At 53.5% G+C, this 25,181-nt stretch overlaps 1 protein-coding gene across 1 annotated transcript in view; it reads right to left on the bottom strand.

Annotated features, from left to right (window-relative positions):
* Positions 1-25,181, bottom strand: part of LOC136005923 (hydrocephalus-inducing protein-like) — a gene marked incomplete at its 5' end in the record, with an annotated part of 47,474 nt that overhangs the window by 17,707 nt on the left and 4,586 nt on the right. The window contains 17 exons of the mRNA XM_065663814.1: positions 131-274; positions 1,951-2,094; positions 4,195-4,435; positions 5,540-5,778; positions 8,568-8,720; positions 10,093-10,257; positions 10,716-10,851; positions 12,124-12,224; positions 12,807-13,042; positions 14,414-14,474; positions 15,911-16,129; positions 16,498-16,616; positions 17,681-17,780; positions 21,535-21,728; positions 23,186-23,310; positions 24,163-24,362; positions 24,912-25,046. Coding sequence (XP_065519886.1) covers positions 131-274; positions 1,951-2,094; positions 4,195-4,435; positions 5,540-5,778; positions 8,568-8,720; positions 10,093-10,257; positions 10,716-10,851; positions 12,124-12,224; positions 12,807-13,042; positions 14,414-14,474; positions 15,911-16,129; positions 16,498-16,616; positions 17,681-17,780; positions 21,535-21,728; positions 23,186-23,310; positions 24,163-24,362; positions 24,912-25,046 — 2,712 coding nt within the window. The remainder of the gene's footprint in view (positions 1-130; positions 275-1,950; positions 2,095-4,194; positions 4,436-5,539; positions 5,779-8,567; positions 8,721-10,092; positions 10,258-10,715; positions 10,852-12,123; positions 12,225-12,806; positions 13,043-14,413; positions 14,475-15,910; positions 16,130-16,497; positions 16,617-17,680; positions 17,781-21,534; positions 21,729-23,185; positions 23,311-24,162; positions 24,363-24,911; positions 25,047-25,181) is intronic.

Here is a 25,181-nt window from a genome sequence, read left to right as displayed (position 1 = left end):
TTTAGCTTGTGCCACTTTACTGCAGACTCTACAGAACACACTTCCATCATGGAGGACCTCCCAACAGAGACACACCACCACGTTCATCCCTCTTCAAAGCCCAGCAGCAAGAAAGTCCGGGGCTGCTCACCTGAGCATCTGCAGGGAGAGGCTGCTGGTCCGCAGTGCAGATGGAGAAGGGCTGCTCTAAGGCAAGGACCACGCTGAGGGGCAGGGAGCACATGTTCTTTACAGAGAGAGGCTTGTACATCACAGCCAGGACATCACCGGGGTGCTACAGAAACAGGAGACAAGAAAAAATGACCTTGAAGTGGCCATGGACCTCCTCCCCTTCAGACGCATTTCAAATTTTCCAACCCCAAAAGTGCATCCATCTCTATTTACTCTTTTGATTGGTTTCTACCCCTCTACAAAGTTTGTCCTCCAACTCTAGCAGACGCTTTCGCGTTTAGAACCCACAGCCTTCCCCAGGGGACAGGGAAACAGTCTCGCGTACAGATGAGGGAGCAGCCCCCCAGAGGAGGCAGCTGCTTCAGCAAGATCCAAAACAGAAAGTGAACCCACTCTGGCTCCAGTTGTGTGTCCTCTCCTGCCCAGAGAGCACACACAGGCACAAGGCACAAGGCCATTTCCACTCCCATACAGTAGTTTCTTACCACCCTATCAGCTCTGCCAGGCCCGCAAGGCAGTGATGCTGCTCAGAGGAGGCAAGCAAGCAGGATATGGCCTGCAGCGGACAGCCTGCAGCAGCCCGAGGTCAGCTTTGAACATTCACGGGCACATGCAGACAGCTCCAAACCTCAACAGTCTGGCCGCAACCTGCTGCCCCTGCTCCACTGACAAGATGTTGCAGCCTCAAAGCTAAGCTCAGCCTAAGCCTTTTCCTCCTGTCCATGCATTGCTCCGCGCTTCCTGCATGGTTTATCTAAACTAGACAGTCTTTGGGAAACTAATTGTGGATGCATTGGCATCCAACTCCTGCAGTGTCGCAGCACGCAACACATGGGAGCATGTGGCATCAAGCAGACCACAGGCAGACATCAGGGGGAGCTGAAAAGCTTCTGATTAGATGTGAACCGCCTGCTCACAGGATTTGTGCTTCTCTGGAAGCCTGGGAAGTGGAGGAGAGACCTGAAACCGCAGAAACTAAATCATGAGCTATCTGCTCTTTTTCAGACACCTCACGCGACGGGGAAAGGTGATGCAGGAGTCGGGATCCAGACACTAAAGGGCACACACGTTGCACTGGTGCTCTCATCGCTGCAGCTGAAGGGCACTCGTGGGTCCTTTGAAGAAGGTGAGGCTTGGGAAAGGCAAAGAGGCAGCACCCATACCGACGGCAGGGAAGGCAAAGAGGCGCAAGAGATGCCAGTTTTTCCTCATCAGCTTGAGGAGTTGACAGGAATCTCAGCTTTTCTCAGCTTCCCTACACGATCGCTGCTCGGACATCACCACACCTTGGAAGATCCTCAAAACCCTGACTACAGACACTGGCGTCTCTCTAGAGGGGGGCATGCTCCCCCTCGCCAGAGCAGCTGTAATCTCAGTTCTACCTGGCTCAACTTAGAGAACAGCCTCATCTCTAGCAGCATCCTCACTCCTCTCACCACCACCTCAGGGAGGGTGAGGAGGGATCTGCTCTCCACCTGCAGCCCCAGCACAGCAAGTGGCTCTTCCAAAGCCCACGCTGCTCTCACGGGTCCCACATCTCAGCCCGTGCCCTTGGCTCAGCAGCTCAATTCTGTCTGCACCTCGAGAAGGGCAGAATAGAGCTGCGGAGACTGTCCCTAGCCCCACAGGGGTGAAATAATGATCTCGGCATTCATGACAAAAGCTGGGCCTGGCTCAAGTCAACAGCCAAAGCTCTGTGGACTTGGAGAACTTCCTCCTTAGGACACAGGCACACCCCAGCCACACCAGTCAGTGCCAGGATGCAATGCAGAGACTCACCTTCTCCACCCGGAAAGTGATTTCTCTGCTGGATATTTGCAGAGCAGGAGCAATGAACTCGCACGTGACGTCCACCTGCACGATCAGATTCTTCACTCCCTCCTTGCCCACGATGGCGTGACACAGCAGCTTCTCCTTCACCACCTGCATGCGAGCCACACGGCCCCCAGCGGGTGTTATCAGGGTGTCCACAAAACACACTGCATCTTTGAGCCGCCCACCCACACGCCCCATTACTGCATGAAGTTACAGCCATTGGTCTCCTCAGGAGCCCTCTCTTCTTTATAAGCTGCATCCTCTTTGTTCTGCACTCACGCGTCCCTCGTGTTACAACCCAACCACCACAAAAGGCCCTCAGGAGTCTTGTGCTGCCTACAGCTCTCAGAACAATCCCTGCCCAAACGGTTATTGCTTTGCTTTGTCCCACTGCCAAACAAAATGCTTACCGAAAACTGTAGGAACTCATGAAAAAAAAACAAACCAGACTGTATGAAGGGAAACAGGGGATAGAAGGATCAATGCCAGCAAATCCTCCCTTGCAAGTTTAGTGGAAAGGATCCCTGGGAAAACCCCAAACAGACAGCCTGCCTTCCTAGGATGTACTGTGTCCCCCTAGACCTGCCTGTCAAACAAACCTCCCCAGGAAAGAGATGTCTTCAACCTGGCATGAAAACCCTCTACTTAAGCTGGATGCTCTTACATCCAAGACTTTTCCTGATTCCTCCTCATGGTTTCACTTCCCCACATTCCTCCCTTTTTTCCTCTCTCTTCCCTCTGATAGACCACCACAACCCAACTCCTCCTCAGAGCCTAGAGATGTCAGAATCACCTGTGCTGCACGTGCACCACAGGGTCTTGGGCTTCTAACCAGCCTCAAGAGTATGAAGTTCTCGAGACCTAAGGAAGGTGGAAGACCCAATCCCAGGCTCTTGGCTTGGACTGCACGAGCCAGGTAGCCACAGCTGAGCTCACAGATGCCCATATGGCTTTCCAGGAAGGCACCCTCACCAGTGGCCTGACCATTTCCCTTCTGGTTCCTTCTTCCCTCTTCAGCAAAGCCTCATGGGCTCAGGACTGCACAGGGACAGTCCCATCGGAGTCAACCAGCTGAGGGATCAAGTCTTCCTCAAGCTACCACTCAGGCAATCCTTTAAAACACCTCTCAAACTCTAGCAACAGCAGGAGCTTAATGCACATTTATTCCCCATTCACTTAAACACTTGTGCCCAGTGCTCCTGGAGCCAGGGAAGGCACACCGGGGGCAGACGGCAGCTCCTCTGCAGAGCTGGATTTCCCCCGGAGAGAAGGGTCCAGGGAGGAGAACACTCAGTGACCCTGCTGAAATCTGCCCCTCTGAGCTGCAACCCAAGGGTGCTGCAAGACCTGCCTGCCCTCGGCACACGGGGGCTGGCTGAGGGAGCGGGGCGAGCGCTGATGGGAATACTGACACAAGTCAAGCTCTCAGTTCTAATGATCCCTGGAACACTTTCCCATGTGGACGGACATCATTCGGATCATTAGAGCTGGCACACTGGGTTCATTTCTCTCGTCCCGGTCTCCGGGCCGGACAAGCTCCCGGCCCGTGTCTGTCTACAGAGGAAAATCAATGCTGCTCCCAGACACTCCCTACCTTCCTGGGTGTTTTGTTTCACTCGCTGCTTCCCCACACAGACAACTGCCCATTTCTTTAGTTACTTTCTGCCTGGGCTCCCAGTCTACCTCTAACTTTAAGGCCAGCTGAGAAAACTGGGGCTGCTCAGCCTGGAGAAGAGAAACCGCGGGGAGACCTCAGAGCAGCCTTCCACTAGCTGAACGGGGCCTACAAGGATGCCGGACACGGACTCTTCTCAGGGACTGCAGCAACAGGACAAGGGGTAATGGACTTAAACTCAAACAGGGCAAGTTCAGGTTAGATACAAGGAAGAGGTTCTTCACTGTGAGGATGGTGAGGCACTGGCACAGGTTGCCAAAGCAGTGGTGAATGCTCCATCCCTGGCAGGGTACAAGGCCATGCTGGACAGAGCCTGGGGCGACAGTGCCTTCAGGCCATGTTTTGCTACCACCAAGTTGGCTTTATGGTAGCCATGGAACTCAAAAAGCCTCAGCAACTGATGGTGGCGAGCATGGAAAGCAACTGGTGCTGCCACGGTAACTTATGGCAGGAAACCAGGTTCTCAGAAGCACTTGCCCATTTGCTCAGGCAAATGTCAAGGGGCTGCAGAAATGCCCTGATGCAGAACTCACCTGGGGGGTGCTGCAGGAGCCTTTCAGCACCACCTCCGCTGTCTGGCCGGGCATCAGCTCCGTCCTCAGCGGCTGAAGCTTCAGCACGGGGCCACAGGAGGAAACCTTGCCCTTGCTCTTACTGATGCGAGGGAGACGCTTGCGCTGCTTAAGTGTGGTGCCACCTTCTGTGGTCCAATAGAGCAGATGGGTGCGTCGTCCTTTGTTTGTCATCTTGAAGCGGTAACAGCAGGGATCCAGGCTAGAGGAGAAGCAGAGACACAAAATGGCAGGGGAGCTGCTATTTGCCACTGGTCACCCAGCTTCAGCACCCTGAGGGCACGACCTGACTGCACACTCGGCTTCACCAAAAGCCAGACCTTGGCTGCCCCTAGGTTTGTCACCATCCAGCAGCTGCTCTGCTGGCACCCTTCCAGCAAGGAAGAGCTTCGTAAAGAGCCGGCCCCACATGCAAGTAGCTGGAGGAACAGCCTCGCTGCCACTCCACCTTCCCCTTGGGAGCTGTTGTTCATGCCTCTGAGGCGTCTCGTAGGGAGCATCCAACCCTCATTGCCCCCAACGTACCACCCTCTGGTGGCGGCTCTGCAGCCGACAGCAATGGCAACAGCTCCAAACTGAGCCCGCAGGCAAAGACATAAAGGGGGGCAGAAGACAACTACATGAATCACACGGACACTGTCCCCTCCATTGTGCAGCCAGCTTGTGGCTGCACTGAGCACAGGAAACTCTGGACAAGCACCAGCCTCCCTGCGATGTCCCTGCGTACGTGGAGGGCTCGTGGGTGCGTATTTTACCTCTCCAAATGGGAGAGGTAAATGGGAGCCAAATGGGAGCCAACTGGGGGATGACACAGGGCAAAGAAATTCTGCTGCTCCTCCAGGGCTCCTGGCCAGAGGGGAAATAAACCAGCGCCATTCATTCAGTCGAGGAGCTGCTAACAAGCTACTGCCCAGGCTTGCTGCTGCTCTGAGATCTTACTCCAGACGGAATGGCAAAGCAAGCAATATCACTGCAGAGAGAAACATGTCTGTACTTGTAAGGCAGCATTTCTCAGCTGGAGGCTTCCAGGACCTGCTCTCTTCCTCCAAATCTTTGTTTGATAAAGTGAGGAGACAAATGGATTATGACTAAAGACAATTCAGCAACAACTTAGCAACTGCTCTCCAGCTCGGTGGCTTTCAGAGTACCTACTGACTTGCAGATGGCCATAAAATGTTTCCAAAGGAAGCCCTGTGGCTTCAGGGAAGCAGAGCCAGGACTGTGAGCACTGAAGAAGCTTGAGGGACTGCAGCAGAACTCCTCCTTGCTGAGCCCATGGGGAAGTGGGAGCTGAGAGATTCCCTACCTGAAGCAGGGCGCCAGGTTGAGCTCCGGGCCAAAGGGTTTGTCAATGACAATCGTGGTGCCAACGCCAACAGCCTGGACGGGGATGACGTAGGCACGACTGTTCTCAATGAACAGCACCACCTCGTCCTTGAATTGCTCCGTGTCATCCAAGTTTGCAGTGACAGCCAGAGACACCTCGGCCTTGGCAGGGATCACTCCCTGACTGGGTCCAACGGTCCAGCACGAGTCTGCACCAGCCTGGAAGACAAACAACACTCATTTAGGACGGAAACCACGGACCTGGCTGCCACCAGCCAAGGCCTGCCCAGGCAACACGTTCACACCGAGCCAGTGGGTGTGAAGATTCCACTGACATTCATGTACAGCTTCTCTGGCTCGTGCTGACACAGGGCAGCTCGCTTGGAAAGGAGCCCTGAGAGCTCCGCTCCAAACGTGAATCTGAGAGTCTGCTCCCTGACAAAGCTCATTTATCAAAGCTTGGCAACAAGCCCGCCAGAAAATTGTACCCCAGAAACTATTCCTGAGGAATGAGGATGGGGGTCTCGACGGAGCCAGACCTTCAACTCCCTGGCGTGACCCAGCACAGCCCTGCTGGGCCCGCCCAGGCCAACAGCCCACGCCAACAGCCCAGGCCAGGGGAGGACGATTTGCATCCTCTCCTCATTCTTTCAGTCAGCATCTGCTCTGGCTCCAAGGGGCAGCACCGTGCACTGCTGAACAGGAGACCTGCCAGGGCCACAAGGCTCTGCCGAGACACATTCCCTTGGGTTTCTAGGTCAGCTTCTGCCTGCCCCCAATCCAGCCTGTGTCTCAGAGACAAGAAACCTCTTGGAGCCACGCTACAAAATACCCCCACTTTCAAGACAAATACCCAACCTCTGATAACATCTCTGCTACTTGCTTATCCTTGAGTGCGCCGCAAAATGATGCCGTAGCTGCATGCACTGCATGCACAAAGACAGTGGCTATTTCTGACCCTATAGCAGCTTCTTGTACTATTGGGCATCAGAGCTCCTGAGTAACCAGTAAGGGCTGGGATCCACCACTTCAGAAGTTCACCACGATAATCAGAATCTTATCCCAGCACAGACGTCCATCGTGAATGAAAGCTTCCACAATCTGGTTACAATGGACACCAGTGTGCAGCTGACGGATGGAGGGAGGGAAGGAGAGAGGGAGGAAGGGACGGATAGCTGCCCCAAGGGATGACTGAGGAGACACCACAATCAGCTCTCTTGAATCTGTTTACAGATGAGTCACTGAAGTGATCTGGTCACTCTGGCCTTGCACAAGTGGCAGAGGAAGCAGAACTCCACGTTACAAATGCAGCTGCACTTGATCAAGCCGTAGCTCTAGCGAGAGCCGTAGCTCTAACAACAGCATTCCCATTCTCAGTCAGGCTGAGTCACTGTCCTCGTAGGGCTGCTCATGAAGAGGAAATAAATCCCGTCCTGCACCAGCTGGCTGCAGAGCCTTGTCCCAGGGGGTTCAGCATTCCCGGTGCGGGGGACCCTCTGTTCTTCTTTTCAAAGCTGCTCCTTATCCACACAAACAGCCAGTGGCAGGAAACAGCCCAAAAGCACCCTGAGCCCTGCAGGAGGCGGAGATCAGAGCCTGAGGCTGGCTACATGCTCCCGCCAACAACCGGCCTCCTCCTGCCTCCTCAGCACCAGCATCTCCTCAGCACAAGCACGGGGACCACTGTGGTTTAGCCTCTGCCCCGAGCACCGTCAACGGGATGTTTTACGGGATCAAGGGGCAGAGCTTGTCTCCATTTGTGCTCCCTGTCCACAGCTCACCCCTCCATGATCGCATCTGCCCTCCCTGCCAGGCTGGGGAGGCCAGGGACACCACTCTGCGCATCGCGGCTCTCCAGGGCACGGCTACGGCTTGCCCAGCTGCTGCCAAGCGCAACATTTAAGAACCAAACTGCTCCTGCTTTGCCTTTGGGAAAAGCTCTCAGCTTGCTTCTAGAAGCACAGCTGTCTTGAAGACTTCTAACCCTCTGTAATTCAGTTGCCAATAGGCACAGCGCAACAGGACATGTTTGCTTTCCCCTGACGAGCAGAGTAACAATTGCTTTGCTTACCAGCAAGTAAGAAAGGGCACTGAAGGAGGCAGCTGCTGAGGGCACTGGGGTGCTTGCTCTTTGCAGAGGTCAAAAGCAGATTTTTATGGTGCGGACAAAGCAAGCTGCCTGCGAATCCCCCACTTTGAGGTTCTATTTAACCCCCAAACGCCTGGAAAAGCAGCAGGAGGGAAATTCAGCCCCCTCCTCCTTGCCCAGGGGGCTGAGCCTGTGCTCTCACACCCTGCTGGATGCCTCATGCGCAGACACAACCAAGTCCCCAGCCACAGGCCTGCGTGAAGCGGCTCCAGAACTTCAACAACCCAGCCTGCAGAAGAACAAACCTCCTCTCAAGCCCCTCACAGACGCCCCTCCGGTGGGGAGCACCCCCCAGACCCAGCACACGAGCCCTTCCTGGCTGCATCAGCCCCTGTCAGAAGACCCCACAACCTCCTTCTGCTCCGCAGCCTGTTCCACCCTGCCGCCTCCAGGAATTAAACAGCCTCTTTCTGCAGCCACATGCTCTACAATGTTACAGAGCACACAGGCTCTGCAGGTACACAACCCTTACAAGTCTGCTTCTGGGCAACAACCCAGCTGGTTTGACCCCCGAGGAGGTGTGAAACCCACTTCACCCTAAGCGCCTTGAGGACAGACCTCTCAGTTCCAAAAACAAAGACTCTCACAGCTAAACGCCTTCCACAAAATAAAGGGAGAACTTGCAGAAATGAACTCCTTTCTGCTCAAACATCTCTGCAAACTCTGTTTTACTGACGGGTGCCCCAGCTACAAGTGCCCCCGGAGCCAGGCTCCTCTTGCTGCACTCGGATGGAACATCTGGCTTTCTCTCTCAGACACATCTCAGTGACGTGGAAATGTTGCATAGAAATAAGTGCTCCAGTCACAGGCTGCTATGGGCCACTCACTTGCTCTGGAAAACAGCCCCAGCGACACTTACCATCTTTGCCGAGAAGGATGCGGGGATGACAGACTGATTGGAGAGGTGAAGGGTCCGGGAAGCATCTTGTAGAACTTGGATGCTGCCAAAATTTATCTCACTTGGGTGCACGTGGACAACTGGTCCTTCTCCAGTGCTCAATAAATGGATTTCCTGCTCCAGGAGGCAGGCAGGAAAGAGAAAAAAACAACAGGGAAGGTTTAGAATGACTGGACAGCTCTAAGGGGGCTCGTAGGCTGAGGGAATTCTGACTGTTTGAAGCTGTCAGGGTTGTGAGGCTGAAACAGGAAGGCTGGAGCAAAGGTGGCACCTGGAGTGGTCCCTGCGGATCTGAAAGCCACAAGATCCCATTAGGAGGGGATACAGAACCCCCATCTCCCACGCATGCTTTTCACACCTCCTCCATGCTGTCAGCTCTCCTTCCGCTACCCTGCGCCTACGCCTGCTCCTTGTACTGCTCCATCATGCCATAAACCACCCTCCCTGACTGCTGCGGCTGCACAGCCACACTGCACAGGAACTTCTTCAACCTTCCCAAAGCTTCTCCTGTGAAAACCAGTAGAGGCTGGAAGCAAAGCTCTTCTCAGTAGAGATCATGCAAGTTAGTTGCCTCTCATTTGTGCTTGTGTGCATTCCTGGTATTACTTCTTTATTGCACCAAGACATTCATTATTAATTGCATCATTCGAGCAGTATTTTTTTCTGCTGACAGCCTGAGACCCAAAAGTTTGTTTCTGCAGAAGGGGCACAAACTAGCGGAGGAGGAATGTGGATCCTTTTGCTAAACCCTCTTCTCACATCACTAAAACCAATGAGAATTTATCCAGTCTGGCGGGATTTCCCCAGCTCCAAACACCCCAAGCCTTAACCAGGCTTGTAGTGCCTGAAGAAGGGAGGGCTCTGGGGAGACCTTAAAGCACCTTCCAGTGCCTAAAGGGGCCAACAAGAAACCTTGAGAGGGGCTTTGGATAAGGGCCTGCGGGGACAGAACAGGGAAGGATGGCTCTAATTTGACGGGGGGGGGGGGGTGGTGATCAATATGGGATCCTGGGAAGAAGCTCTTCCCTGTGAGGGGTGGTGAGGCTCTGGCACAGGTTGCCAAGAGGAGCTATGGCTGGCACAGGCTGCCCAGAGGAGCTATGGCTGCCCCATCCGTGGCACTGTTCAAGGCCAGCTTGGATGTGGCTACCAGCTCCCAAAGCTGCACTCAAGCCATAAGGCAGACCTAGAGGAAATGACACCCAGAAACTCCCATTTGTGCAGGCAACACCCAGCCAGGTTTTGACCAGCATTTGCGGGCTGCGAGCAGCAGCCGAGCACGAGCGCAGCGCCTTGAGGATGGATTGACCGGGCACAGGGTCACTCAGTCCCATGTCTTCTCCAGGCATTAGTGTTGCTTATGCCACGAATGCCTTCTTTCCTTGTAGACAACAGCCATAGATCATTTTCCCTGGAAGAACCCCTGTACGCTCTACATCCCACCAAGATGAGAGGCACAAAGGCACACGTCTGCCCCAGCACTCACCAGTGGGGATTCTTTACTCCCAAACACTGCAACACGAGCAACGGTGTCCTGCTTTCCCGTCACCTGGACTTCCAGTGTGAACGGGATCTCCACCGAGCTCTGAGGCTGAATAATCCCACGGGGCTCAGGGCTGGAGTACCACACAGCAGCAGTATCCTTGTTCTCCTATAAGGGACAGAACCAAACACGGCTTCAGACTGACCTTTGAGGAAACTTTCAACTCTTTAACATCTACCACAACGCCAACTCACACACGTGTCTAAAAATGCCTAGGAGAAAGCAGAAAGGCACAACTCAAGATGCAAGACATGTATGGGTTCAGCATCCCGAGGGGGGCCAACAGCTGCTGCCTCCACAACCCCCCGTCCCGTGCTGGCAGCCTCCTTGCAGCAGCTTTTCACAACCCTACAAGTTCTCCCGCATTGAAAGCATCCCGAAGGCTAGAATATAATCTGCTTCCTGGAGAGTTTAAGCTGCTTCCTGGAGTTGATATTCAGGTAGCTTCCTGTTCCCAGCAAACCTTTAGGGTTGAATACAAACCAGCAACATCTTAACCAAACCCGTTTTTCCCCTAACAAACCCCTAGGTGACATTGGAGGCAGGAGGCGGATGCGATGCCAAACCTGAGGAAGAGCCCAGTAGCAGCCTGGAAGGTTGCTGTCGTTCACAAGGGTCAGCATCTGCTGGTAAGGGACTTTGAGAGAGCATCGTCCAAAGGTCAGAGCCGGGTGGAGCACTCGCAGCGGGGGAATTACACATCTAGGCAGAGAGATGAGCAAAAGGGAATTAGATTCTGACACAGCGTTGCTTACTTGTTTACTTCTCAATGAGCACCAAATGGAGCACGACCCAATTGTCACCGTCAAATAGTCATTTGATACGCCTACAGTGAGAAACAGCCTTCAACTTCTTTTTACCCAACAACCTCTTGCAAAAGAGGGGCAGACCCTGAGTCACAGCATCACAAAAGCTGCTCAGTGCCCAGGCAGAGCACGGTGCCCTGTCCCAGGTCAGCTTTGCCCCTCCTTTGCCCCAGGAGGCTCGCAAGGACCCTCTCAATGGCCCCAGCGAGGTGTGAGCTCTGAGGGAGCTTTCCCACCGAGGAGCAGCGCTCGCCAAGGCTCCAGGAACACCAGACTCCAGTGTCTCAGGGAAAACACCGCTGTGTCCCTGCCTGAAATCCAGCCCTTTACCCCAGCAACGCAGGGTGCAGGCCACCACCTGCCCTGCGCCGTGAGCGATAACCCTCTCCCAGGCCCTGTGGCTGCCTTGGTCCTTTCCCCACGGGTCCGCACGCCAGCTGCTCCCATTTGCACTTGTTCTACACAACTGCAGCCCAGGCACTGACTGCACAACTCTGCCCGGGAGAGGGAACAGCACCGGTGAAATGCATCCCTCTTGCCGTTGAACTGACGCCCACCGCAGCACAACAGGCCTGAATGTGGCTGAAGCAAGAACAACTTTGAGCTTAACTCCGAGAACATCAATGCTCAGCAGAGCCAGACGGAAGCACAAAAACCTGAGCTCACCTTCCACACCAAGGACTACTTTGTCTGTCACAAGATCTCGCCTTTACCTTTCCCTCACCAGTCCTGCCCTAAGCCCCTTGCCCGTCTGCACGGCCCCTCCTTAACTGAGGCAGACAACAGCTTGCAGCAGCTGCTTGCTGTGGCCCAAACCAGTCCTGGATTCTGGCCACAACCCAGCACAAGTCCAACACTTGCAGGAAGGAGGAGAGGCGGCCCTTTGGAAACATTACACCTCAAGCCCCCAGAGCAGGCCGATAAGGAATATAATCACAGTTTCCTGTAGGAGAAGGCCCTGGGCCGTGCCTGTGCCTGAGCACAAGTGCTGCTCATCATGGACTGCTTTCCATGCGCTGCTGTTCTCCTGTCTAGCTGGGCAGAACTAGCTCATTGAGCAATGCTCCTCGTTTGGAGCTGGAGCCAGCCAGCTCTACGCAAGGCAGCACCACCTGCTTCTGGCAGATGCATAGGGAAAGAAGAGGGGCTGCAAGGGAAGCGTTGGTACCTGGCTCTGACGGGCAGTGATAACACCTCTCTGCCAACACCATCCACATCAACCACCAGGGCCAGCTTGTATCTCTTCACGGTGTTGGAGCACAGGGTGACCTGGAAGACAAGAGCATCAAATACTTCATCACTCCCAAAACCCATCGGCCATATGCAGTGCCCTCCACATCTCCTTCCACAGCAAGGAAAGGGAGGATTTAGTAGATATGAGGAAGATGAGGTATCAGGAAGAAGTTCTTCCTTGTGCGGGGGCTGAGGCCCTGGCACCGGTTGCCCAGAGAAGCTGCGGCTGCCCCATCCCTGGCGGTGTTCAAGGCCAGTTTGGATGTGGCTTGGAGCAGCCTCGTCTGGTGGAAGGTGTCCCTGCCCATGGCAGGGGGCTGGAACTGGATGAGCTGCAAGGTCCCTTCCAACCCAAAACAGGCTAGGATTCTGTGATGTTTGCCTTTAATTCTTCTGCTGGTTCATGTGTAGAGCACAGTCTCTGGCAGTAACAGAACTCTTTGGACAATACCTGAATTACTGAATGCGCTTTGCGTTGCCAGGGCAGATGTAGAGCCCAACACTAGTGCCCAACTCTTACTCGCAGGATGCTCAGAGCCAGCAGTGCTAAAGCCCCCTCAATGCCACCGAAGCTCCAGCTCCACCTCTGAAGCACACAGGGCTGCACTCTTCGCGTACCTGGATATCCAAGTGTCCCTTGGCGCAGATGGTCCCTGTGCAGGGCCTGATAGTAAATTCAGCTGGCTTCTTGGCACCTGGGGCTCGCTTTCTCCACGACGGACCAGTGCTGTCTGACACCTGAGCAAAACTGGTCACGCTGGGTGCTCCCGAGCCGTCCCCAGGAATGCGAAGGTTGAAGTTGAAGGGCACCGAGGAAGTGTTAGTGAGGCGGCAGCACAGGGTGCGAGGAAAGCCTGGGAAAAGGACACAACAGGAGTTTATTATCCCGTGACTCCTGGGGTGGACATCCTGCGGTGATAAAAAACTGCGCTTGGAGTTTGCCTCCTTTCAATGGCAATTACAGCTGATTGAGAAGCTCTATGGGGAAGTCGTCGTCAATGACGGTTCCTTTTACGCTTGTCACACAGAAATGCCACTCTGACACAAGTGTCTCTAACTGTGAGGAGCTCTCACCTCCCCCAGACCAGCACCAATTCCTTCTCAACCATGACGGTGCATCCAGAACATTTACTCTCAAAAGTCAGTCCAGAAAAGTCCCTGTGAACTCCACAAACACTCCCACAGTTTTCGAGAGATAAAAGCAGTATGTTGTCATCAAAGAGATGATCCAGGAAAGGAAAGGAAAGATGAAACTGGCAGCCACAGCATGATGCAGAGCACTCTGAAGCAGTTTCTCCAGACAGGAACCTCGGTGCATCTCCTGGTTTGGGACAATCGAGACTGAGCCTGTGGCAGCTCACGGCCCACTTCACTGGAGGCAAACCTGATGCTTGCTCAAGAACAAGCAGGACCTGTGTCTCACCCTCCCAAAGGAGTGGGGACAAACGGCCATGCTGCCTTTCATTACCCCACAAAGGCTGACATGGCTTCAGCTTTGGTACTTGCTTTCCATAATGGAAGCCACTGACACAATCGCAGCTGATCTGGGGGGTTGAGTTCACATTTAAACTTGAGACCATCTCAGTGAGAAGTCCTTTGCGAGACTGAGGTGGAGAACCAGAATCTGCATCTCAGTGGAGAAGCTCTGGGTGCACAGCCGCCAGCTCTGTCAGCAGAGCTGGGCTTTTGGTGGGGAAGGAGGAGCCCATGTCTGAAGACATGGGCGCCCAATGCGGAGCTACTGCTTGGCCATGTTACCTGGGAGCTGACAACGAGTTGGCCTCACAGCACTAGTTGATTTCTCACGCTAATGGTCAGGTGGGTAAATGGTGCCCTTGCCTCACAACAGCAAAATTCACCCAGGGCACCTACAACTTGCCTTCAACTCCCTTCTCCAGTTGGCCGCGGACAAGAAAGACTTTCACAGTCATTCTGTTGCTGAGGACTGGCAGATTGGGGCTGGACTGACTGTGAGGGACACCAGAGAACACTGACTTTCTACTCCCTCCGTTCTATTTGAACCACTCAATTGGCTCTGTGCCATTCTGTCTGGTTCTGTTTGATCTCATGATGGCAAAATACTGCCTAGCAGCTGGCAGTCCTGGTTTTGACATGCTGAAGGCGGCTATGGAGGAACACAAGTGACAATGCTGTCCTGGACAAGTGCTCCATCTGGGTAAGGCTCAGACCTCCCACCCTGCAGCCCAAGCCCAGGGCACACTCACCAAAGGAGACTTCACCGAAGCGGAGGGACGATACATTGAAATGAAACGCCGGCCCAGTGACACAGCCACTGTGAGGACAAAGGCAGAGGAGACATGGCCTCGGTTAAAGAGAACTGCAAAGCCTTCAGCTTTCCTTACCGTTCCGGTGGGTAAAAGCCGGCCTGAGAACCTCAGGGGGTTTCACATCAAGCCCTCACCCTCATGCTCAGCACAGCATCCAGGTGGACGGGAGGCAGCCAAAGCAAAGCGGTCAGCAGCCCATAGCTGCTTGTGGGGCTTGGGGCACAGTGTCATGCAGGGTATGCCCCCAAGTTGTAGATGGCCTGAGGAAGGACACCAAACAAGTGATGGCTGCGTGCCTCAGTTTCCCCATCTGTAATGTGTTGGACACAGGGGTGTCCCCAGTAAAGCACACTCAATGTAACTACCCTTCCCAGCCACAGCTTTCCTGCTTTGGCATTTCTTAGCTGGAACCGCTCTTCCCATGGAGTACAGGAACACCTTGCTCAGAAGATCTTGATCCATGCAATCGTTATGGGGGCAGGACTTTGAGACACGAAGCCAGGGGAGCCCCAGACATCCCTTGACAAGAGCCGCAACAGCTCAACAGAGCGGACAGTTGAATCTTGGAGGAAAACATCAGCCAACCACCAGGGCACCAGCTGACCCATCCAAGAGCAACACGTCTTAAACCACCCAACACAGAATCGTCAAATCATCTACGCTGGAAAAGACCTTTAAGATCATCAAGCCCAACTGTCACCCCAGCGCTGCCAAGCCCACCACTAATCCGTGTCACTAAGGGCCTCGTCTACACGGTTTGGGAACACTTCCAGGGATGGTGACTCCACCACTGCCCAGGGCAGTCTCTTCTAATGCCTGACCACCCTTTCGGGGAGAAACTGTTCCTAACATCAAGTCTAAATCTGCCCTGCACACACTGAGGCCGTTTCCTCTTGTCCTTTCCCTTGTTACTTGGGAGAAGAGACCAGCCACCTCCTGGCTCCATCCTCCTTTCAAGTAGTTGCAGGCATAACGGAACCTGAACACACCGCATCTCCTCACCTGCCCTTAAATTCAGCAGACTTGAAGGCTCCAAACTCCAGGACTCACCAACATCCACCTGAATCACCACGTGAAGCTGCACAACACCCATTAATTTATTTCATGGTTGATGCCAACCAATGCCAGCTCTGCCTCTCAGCTCAAAATCAAGGACCACAGCAACTGGTGTGTTCAACCCAACCTATTCCATGGCTCCCTCTTGCTGACAATTCCACTTCACTTGCTGCTGCGGTCGCAAGGAGTCAGCATCAAACTGGAGTCAAGGTTAGTGTGGGCTCCTAGTGTGGAGATGCCAGGATGAGAGCCAAGCTCAAGACCTCAGACAAGCCTTTTCTTTCTCTGCTCCATCAGCAAATGAGGTAGGTGGGAGATGACTACCCAGAGAGAGCTACAGATGTGGCCGCCAAGCTCTTAGAACCCTCCTCACCTCACAGTCAGCGTCAGAGGCTCAGGGGATCCCTTCACATTGAACTGGAATTCCTCTGTGAACTGCCCCACGACACTGGCATTGAAGGAGATCCAGATGGCCTGATGATCAAAAGGCAAAAGCATGCCCTCCCGGGGGCCAAAGGTGAAGCAGGAGCCCAGAGCTCTCTCCGGAGGGACCACGCTGAAGGGAGTCTCAGTAACTCCTCTGTTGAGCAGGAACACCTGCAGCAGCAGCGAGAAGGCAACATGGAAATACATGAGGAATCCTCTTTGCTTACAGAAGGCTCACTTCTTTTCTAGTTTAGCAATTAACATCTGTAAAAGGCAGAAGATGCTGAGCGCTGCTGCCAAATACAACAGGACGAGTTCTGCCTCGGGGATTTTTTCCATGCAAAGCAGGGATAACTTCACACAAACAGAGCCACTCTGGGCTTATTCCCCTGACACAGAGCACTCCACTTGACCTGCAGTGCCAAGCGCCTGCTCAGCACCACCAAGTTGATTCAGACCCATCCCACAGCTCCACGAGGCTCGCTGCTGCCCGGGAGCCATCCGGATCCACCCCATGCCCTGCGCCCCGTCCTGCTCACCCTGTAGCTGTGGCTTGAGCCAACAGTCACCTCCCCGATGCTCAGCTGGTCACAGCTGAGTTGGACCTGGGGCCCGACGCCTTCCCCGCTGATGCACAGGGGCAGCCTGGTCTCACAGCCTGTGGAGGGAAATCTCTGTGAGTGCAATTCCCTCTGCTACCCGGCACTTTCCAGGTTGTCTCAGTGCTGCTGCCGGTCCCTGGGCTGGATGGAACCAGCTCTAGATGCTCCAGGACAAGATACGGGACCCATCTCGTCCCTCAGGACATACGCCTTGGGGCTGCTTTCTCATTTCTAACCAACCCCCTGGGCCGGTGTCTCAGAGAACCACAGAATGGTTTGTGTTGGAAAGGACCTTAAGATCATCCAGTTCCAACCCCTTGCCATGGACAGGGACACCTTCCACTAGAGCAGCTTGCTTCAAGTCCCGTCCAGCCTGAACTTGAACATTGCCACGGGTGGAGCAACTTCCTTGGGCAGCCTCTTCCAGTGCCTCACCACTCTCACAGGAAAGAATTTCTTCTGTATATCTAAACTAAATCTCCCCTGTTTAAGCTCGAACCCATCAGCCCTTGTCTTATCTCTCCAGTCCCCGATGAAGGCTCTCTCTCCAGTCATGGGAAACCAGCCTTCTCACTGAGCAGATCACATAAGCCATAAATGTACTGCTAACGTGCACATCCCTTGGTGCAAAGGCAACCGAGACCTCAAGGCTTACAGCTAAACTCCAAGGTGGGTCCTTTCCCTTACATTTGCTAGAGATGACAGAGCACAAGATCTTCAGTCTGAAGGCTGCTCTCAGCCACTGAAGCAGCCTAAGGTGCCTGAATCCTGGCTCAAATTTTGGATGAGCTCTCACTGCCATCCCAGCCTACTCTGCACACAAAGTGAGCATCACGAGAAGGAGGAGAGAGCCACGCCACAAAGACTCATCTTGGAGGTAACTGGTCTACAGGGGCCTGGTGCTCCTTCACTAAAGCTGTGTTGCAAATGCTGGCAAAGCCATGGCGGGAAAGCTTATTCCTTCACTGCTTGGTCACTTCTGGGATCAGGGAACCACGGGGACAGCGGCGTGTGCCAGCACTGCCCTGTTGAGCCCTCCAGAACTACATGAGGTCCGAGTGGGCTGGAAGAGTGTTTCTACCTCCTCTGTGGGAACAGGAGCAGGAGGAAAGAGCTGTACCTGAGATGTCACAGTAGACTGTCTCTTGGTAGACTCTGGCTTCTTCGGGCTTAAAGATCACATTGATTTCAAGGGAAGAATTGGGCAAGACATCTCCCTCCTGAAACAGAAGTGACAGCAAACCATTTATCTTCAAACATCACATTCTTGTTTCCACTGCAGCCCTGGAAGCCTTTATTTAGAGCATCAGCAAAGAGCAAGGAGCAAGCAACGCTTGCCAACAGGATTTACAGGAGAGCTTGGAAGCAGCAGCTTCCAAAGTCCCTCGCCTTTACTGGCACCCGGAAGGGGCATTTTGTTCCCCTCAGAAGAGACTGAGCTCTTGCTCGCGGATTTAAGTCTGGGCCACGCTACCAGTTTCTGCAACTCTCTGCTGCTCTCGCAGAGGATCCTGGCACTGGTGCTCAGTCCCAGGAAGCCCTGCCACACATTTCAGGAGGCATCCCTGGTTTCTATAGGCTCTCACTTCCTGTAACTGGTTTAAGGATAGGCACCTCTCAGCTTTACACGGGCTGCAGGAGCAACCAAGAAGAGAACAGCAGCCCCTTCCTCGGAAAACAAAATAGAAAAAATAAACTACTTTCACCCACTGTAAAAGAAAGAAGAGGTTGGGATTATTCCAGGGTTTACTCCAAGATGAGAAGGGATGCTGCGCTGCTCAGACAGCAGCCATTCTTCATCTCAAGACCATGCAAATACTCAGAAGGCAGGCTCTGGCTGATTGAAGGCCATGGGGTTTTTGCTGGCATCACCAGGAAAGTGAGCAGTTTTCTCTACCTATCTGCAGTAGAACTCAAAAAGCCCGTTTAAACCTGCCAGCCTCGTGTCCAGGCTCACAGACGACACTGGAAGGGAGACTCAGACGTGGTATAAATCCAGGTTTTAGGAAGGGATTGCTGTGCTTGGGCTCAATTTGGCCTCCTTTCCACCCAGGACCATTGCATTCTGCAGGTCAGTATGTGAACTAACAGTGCACCAGTGTCCTTTCTTCACCCCTGCGCGCTACGTGGGAATGTGTCCTTACGGAGAATAACTGATACCTCTGAACACTGTGAGGACACTCATGAAGTGCCCTTAATTCACAGCCCTTGCAGCAGAGCCCAGCCTGGGGTCGGCTCTTGCCGCTGTTCAGAAATGCTTTTTGCAACAAGTGCCCCTAGCCTCACCAGAAACCGGATGTCTCCTCTCTTGGCACATCAAGCAGCTGATGTGGGATCTGCCAAGGGACCTCCTTCAGAGATGAGAAGGAGGAGGAGCAGCAGGAAGGGAGGTTCTCAGCCATCACTTACCATGGGCACAATGGTGAAAATATCACTGCAGAAAGGCATGGAGCCTCCCTGCACCTCTGTCCCCTGGTTCTGGGAGCTGCAGATGGGAAGGGAAGGGTGTTCTCTGAGAAGGGGGACCAGCCCGTGCTCCGCAGGAACATCAACCAGCTTGTCCTCTTCCTGCCTCTGCAGCCTGTGCCATGGGAGAGACGAACCAAGCAGATAATTGAATAAGCAGCAGATTTGCAAAGCCTGTCGTGTCAGTGCACGAGCAGCAAAGCACTCGGCGAGGAAGAGCAGCAGCTCAGCACAGGGCTGACCCTGAGACACAGGCTCCCACATGGATCCCATTATTGCCGTTCTTCCCAGCACAGCAAGGAGTTTTACTCCTCACTGACGAGCTAACAAGAGGTTTCTTAAAGCTGGCAGCCCTCAAGAAAAAGCCTCCTGCATTGGGAGGGGAGAAGCAACTGGCTTTCAGCTGCTCGTTACCAGCATCACACTTTTCCCCTTCCCTTTTGCACCCACAGGGGTGAGGAGACAGTATCTGCACTGCCTTCCACCAGAGGATCCCGGTGCACTTCCAAAGCAAAGCAACGGATTTGGGCATCCCATCACTTCAGTGACACAAATGGCTTTCTGAGCATGAAAACAGAGGTGCCAAGAGACGAAGGGACTCTGCCCAGCATCACCTAGTAAAGAAGTCAGGACCAGCATCTCTGAATGCAAACCCTACGTGGAATCTTGAACCACCTCATCTTTTCCCTCGTTTTGGCCTCCACTGCAGAGCTGTGATGCACTTGACCTCTCCCTTTATTGGCGGCTGCAGCAGAAATCATTCTAGTGTTTAAAGACCACAAGCGGGAGATGAAAGGGGAGCCCTGCTGCAGAGCGGTTGCTCCTTGCTGGCACACTGCTGTCCCCCCTTCACGCTCCAGTCCCCTGGCCATGAAGAACCAGCGGGTGACAGCACTGGGGGACCAGGGGAAAGCTCCACGTGCAGCAAATCGAGGCAACGCCGTGTGAACGATCATCACCCAGCTAAATCCAAACGCAAAGAGAAGGGAAACAGGCAAGGACGTTACTTGCTGCACACACACTGAGCCTCGCGCACATGCTGTGCATGAGGAGGGCTTCCACACACTGGCGTGAGCAGCCCTCAACTCAAGCTCCGTCAGCAGGCCAGAATCACATCCCCAAAAGCGCTGCAGGAGGGACACCTTCTAATGGGCCATGTCTTTTGGGGTCACATCCCAACACAGGCTCCTGCACTGCCTCCTCTCAGGAAAAGGCCCTCTCTCCTCTGAGATCTCAAAAGCTTCTCTGACAGCAGGACGGTTACCTTGGACCATCCCCAAAACTACGAGTAAGGAGGAACCAAGCGTCGTGCTCAGAGTCAAGGACAGAGACTGGCACGACAGCAAGTCTCATACGTAAAAAATCAGGTTGAAGTGAACTCTGGGGAAAGCTGGTGGCTTCTGAGGGGACAGAGGATCACCCAGGGTCCAGTCCGAGACAGGCAGGTGGGGAGAGATGCTAAAGAAATGGTCCAGGGAAGAATCAAGGCAAGCTCACGAGATTTTCTTTTAACTCAGTGCGTTTGCACAGAACTCACACACTGTGTCATTAAAAACAGACAACAGTGGAAAACCAGTTCTGGCCTTTGAGGCATTTCTGACCTAATTACACTGAACTTGATGTGCTCAAAGCCCTTGAAAAGTGCTGCAGTTCAAGGCAGTTTCCTGATCAGCTCTGGGTTCAGACTAACTCCTGTATATCTGCACCCATCTGAGCCTGAGAAGTCGCACAAGGATTGCCCAAGTCACATAAGCTTTAAAGTGTCATTTCCAGTTCATCCCCCCAGGCTGTGAGTGTTTCTCTGCTGCCTGAAATGGCAATTTCAAAGCTTTGCCAGAGACACCCTTGGAAGAACCTGCCCCATCTCTCACCACCACGACGACACAGGTTGCTGAAGCCCAAAAGCACTTCCAAGTCCTGGCTGCCCTCCCTTCCCCGCAGAGCCCTCCACATCTGCCCAGCCTATGAGGAAGGGGAGAAACACCTCGTTGGGCCAGAAACCAGGACACTGAAAGGCAATTCCCCAGCCTACGGCAGGACGGCCTCCACCTTCTGGGCCAACCAAGCACTCTACCCTGCCTGTGACTGGAAAAGGAGCCTGCCAGCTTATCAAAGAAGAAACTGCTAGAGTATCACAATAGCTGTGCCACCTGCAGCTCTTCAGGGCTACTGCTCAGTGCAGTCCCAGGTACCGAGTGCTGACACCTTCCTCAGCCTCATGGACCCTCCGTAGTGCACGGATCTCTGAACACAAGAGTTTGCCGCTCCCAAACGTGAGTTTGCCCTCTCAGGCAATCCAGTGATTGCACTCAACCTTCTCTCCCCAAAACATCATCCTCAGCTGTAGCACAGCTGGGACTGCAATGGCAAGGGTTAAGCTCCACGCTGTGCATGGGTTTACGTGCCCTAATCTGTTCAAAAGCCCCAACAGCCCTCTGAGACCGTGTGTTAGTTTTCCCCTGGGGCATCTATCTTTCTGAGATGAATCTCTCAAACAAACCTCAGCTTCTGCCGCTCCTCCTCTTCCTGATCAACAAGACGCTTCCACTGGAAGTGGGCCGTGATGGCACTCTGATTGTGGATGACCAGGGATCTTAGCTTTGACAGCGTGACAGAAGTCTTCTCAACTGTCAAGGAGCTCTTGTCAAGCCTGATGTTGACATTTACAGCTGTTCCACAAAGGCTTTTGTGAACATCTTCACCTGGAACAAAGCAAAAGCAAGTCTCGCCTCATCTCACTTGCTGACGGAAGTACAAGGAACAGAGCAATCTGCAGGCAACAGAAGAAAGAGCTGCAGTTTTGAGCTGCATAAGCAGTTCCCCGGATCAGGACACTTAGCATATCCTGACAGCTGCACATGCTACAGCATGAGGATGTCCTGGCACCACCTTAGTCACGTTATTTTGTGGGTCGTTCGTGGAGATGTATCTTTTCAGATGTGCCCGGGTGCCCTTTGGGCTGCCATCCCACTCAGGTCACAGGGAATTCTACATCCAAGTCACTCAGTGATGCTGAGGAGCGCCACCTCAGCCATGCCTTGCCCAGGGTCTCCTGCAGGCAGGAGATGCCCCCAGTGTCGTGTCATCCTCATCTCCTGGTCCTGAAATATTGGGCATAGCTCTGATCTCAGAACCCAAGCGGGAGCATTTGAAATGCAATGGAGAAGGGCAGAAACAACAATGGAAACTACAGAGCAGCTTCTGTGCTGAGCTCTGCACTCAACAGGCTGCTACTGGGCCCTCGGATCCATCTGCCAACTCCTTCTTTGGCTCCTGCTACGGTCACAGCCAGGTGCCTCACCACTGCCCGCACATTCTTCCTTGTCAAACGTGCTGCTGTTACCACTTCACCACCGGAGAAGTGAGTCCCTTCACTAGGGTAAGTGTCCTCTGGAAGGCTGGAGACTTACTTCCAGCACCAGAGCAACACGCACAGCAGCACAGCCATTTCAAAGTGTTTCTCCAAGGTGGTGTTCACGACCTACCTTCAGACATCATTGCACCCTCACATTACTGACTCCAGCCAGCCCTAGCAGCAGCTTGCTCATAAACCTCACCACTAAAGAACTGCTGCTAACAAGGCGGTTTCTACAGAATCATTCCCAGGCTACAGCAAAGCTCAGAGCACCCTAATGGCTACCGCTGCCACAGTTACTGCTCCTCCTGGTCACAAGTCCTCAGCATGGCCCAGCTCTCAGCACAGCACCAACTGTACCCATGCAGCACATCACAAGAAGAGGGTCTCTACCTCAAAGGCCTTCCCGGGAACTGTAACACAACAGATCGGGATGAAAAGCAATGACCCGTCAGGAGAGCTCTAGGGGACAGGTTGCAGGCTCTTCAGAGAGCTCTCTTGCACGTTAAAAGCCATCTCCTTTTCAGTCAGGCTCCCTGCTGTGAGTTCTTCTGCAATGGAGCACCCAGAATATTCGCCATCGCCCCCGGTGCACCGTGCGCAGGAAGATCTGCCTGCCTTGCTACAGGCTGAAATATTCCAGCACAGGAATATCTGGCAGCCAGCAGGGGAGCTTTGCTCTACTCAGCGTGAAGGAACCTTGCAGAAGGCATTCAACAGGACAATGAAGCCACCAGATGATGACAGACAGCGCAGACACCGCTCTGTTTCGAAGGACACACGGAGGGTGCACCACGCGCTTACCTGTGTCATAGTGAATGATCATTGGACTCGTATAAACACCAGTCTTTGGTGGGTGGAATTCCACCGTGACTTCCATCGCTTCTCCAACGCCAAGAGTCCCAATGGAGGGATCCACAGAGAAAGGGCTGCAACACAAAGAGAGAGATCAGGACTGTATGGGAGATCCGGGCCCTCCGTTAAGTTTGCAGTCTAGTTCGCTTCAGCTCACTTGTGCAAGCAAGGAGCAAGCAAACCACAGTCGGTACAAGAAAACCAGAACATCCAGGATCAGAAATGGAGCGGGTGACTCTCCCTGCTGAAAGAGAACCAGACCTCAGAAGATCCCGCGGTATACCACGACCCCAGCCCCCCACACTCTGCACCCAGTTCTCAGTTCTCAGCTCTTCACCTCTGCACACGTGCAATCCAGTTACTCAGAATTCTGCTTTTTTGTGTAGTTCACTTAAAACTTTCCTAATGCTTCCCATTTCTTTATTGCAACTTGGGACTGAAATAGTTCATTGCCGAAGTTCGGGAACTCTTAAAACCCTTGTCAAGGAGCTCTCAACACACGCTCTATTACCCAGTAGAGTAGTTGGCAAGCGCCTTGCAAATAGATGCTAGACTTCACTGGGTATTTACTGTGGTGGTGCCTCTCACCAGCTCATTGCTTGCCTGTTTCTTGAGGCTGTGTTTGGGATCCGTGACCTGAGCCCCTCGAACTGTCCTCTGCCACACAGCACCTTCTTCAGCAGTCAAGCTGCCTTCCTACCTTGCCTCTTCCAACCCAACAGCATCAGACCTGCAAGATGCTGCGTTGGAGACACCACTGCAGTGTAAAACTTGCTTGCAGAGCTTTCTCAAAACACTGCAAGCAATGGCAAACCCCACGTGTCCTGCCCATCTCCAGCACCTCAGATGCTCTGCCTCCTTTTTCTCACAGTTTACAAGCCCATGACCACGCAACAGCGTTTTGCGCAAGGGATGAGCTCCTTTACCTCAGAGTGGTGATGCTGTAGCAAGCCTCCCGCTTCCCCACGTTGCGCACCAGCAGAGTTTTCTGGGTGCTGAACCTGACTGGACACTCGGAGAAGTTCAGCTGCTCAGGGAAGTCCAGGCTGGCTCGGGCACCTATGGCTCGGATAGGCACAAAGAACTTCTCCCTCTCTGTGATGATGATAAGCTCGTCGAAATAATCCTGCAGGGAGAGAAACAATCTCAGCACAGTGCCTTTAGCACCATGCCCATGGCAGAAGAAGAGCTGCTGGTTTCTGTGACTCTCACAGTAGCATTCGGCAATGTACATGCACTTTTTACCTTCATGGCCTTTCATTACAGATTATTTCACAAGCAGGGGCAGCCAGGGACCATGGGGCAGATCCTCTTTAGTTTCTACAGGCATGCTGCCCGAGGGTAGGCCAGAATATTGAACTACATTTAAGCAGCAAACAGAAGATGAGGAAAAGGCCATGCACAGGCAGCAGACTCTCAGCCCTGAAGCCAACAGACGTTACGTTAAATATTCCACCACTGAAGGGGAAAACAGCCTGAAACAGGCAAGAGCCTCCAGCCTATGGGAGCACAACCTTCACCCCCAGGAAAGAGTCTCCCCCAGGTCTAGATCCAGTGCAACTCCACTGAACGCAGGCCACTTCTTCAAAACCCACACCACATGCCTGCTTTGGAACCCAGCCCTGCAGGTTCACCTTCCCCTCAAGGCGCCATCTCTCGGGACCTCCACTCTCACCTTGTCCTCATCAGGTCTGAAAAGGATGCGGTAGGTTGAAGACATGCCCGGTGCTACCTTATAGTCCTCATTACTCGGGCTGATCAACTCGAAGTAAGGAGAGTTCCCCAGGATGACGTTCAGCAGACGAGGAACCTGCAGGGAAGACACAAGTAGGATTTTGTCGCTTGTGGAAACATGAGAAGGGACCAGGACAGGCCATGTGACATCCTTCCTTACCACCTTTCCAAAACACTTTTAGCTCTGAAGCTACACGCACGTAACACACGA

Source organism: Lathamus discolor, chromosome Z, assembly GCF_037157495.1.
Source record: "Lathamus discolor isolate bLatDis1 chromosome Z, bLatDis1.hap1, whole genome shotgun sequence".
NCBI lineage: Eukaryota > Metazoa > Chordata > Aves > Psittaciformes > Psittacidae > Lathamus > Lathamus discolor.
This window is presented reverse-complemented; position numbering and strand designations above follow the sequence as displayed.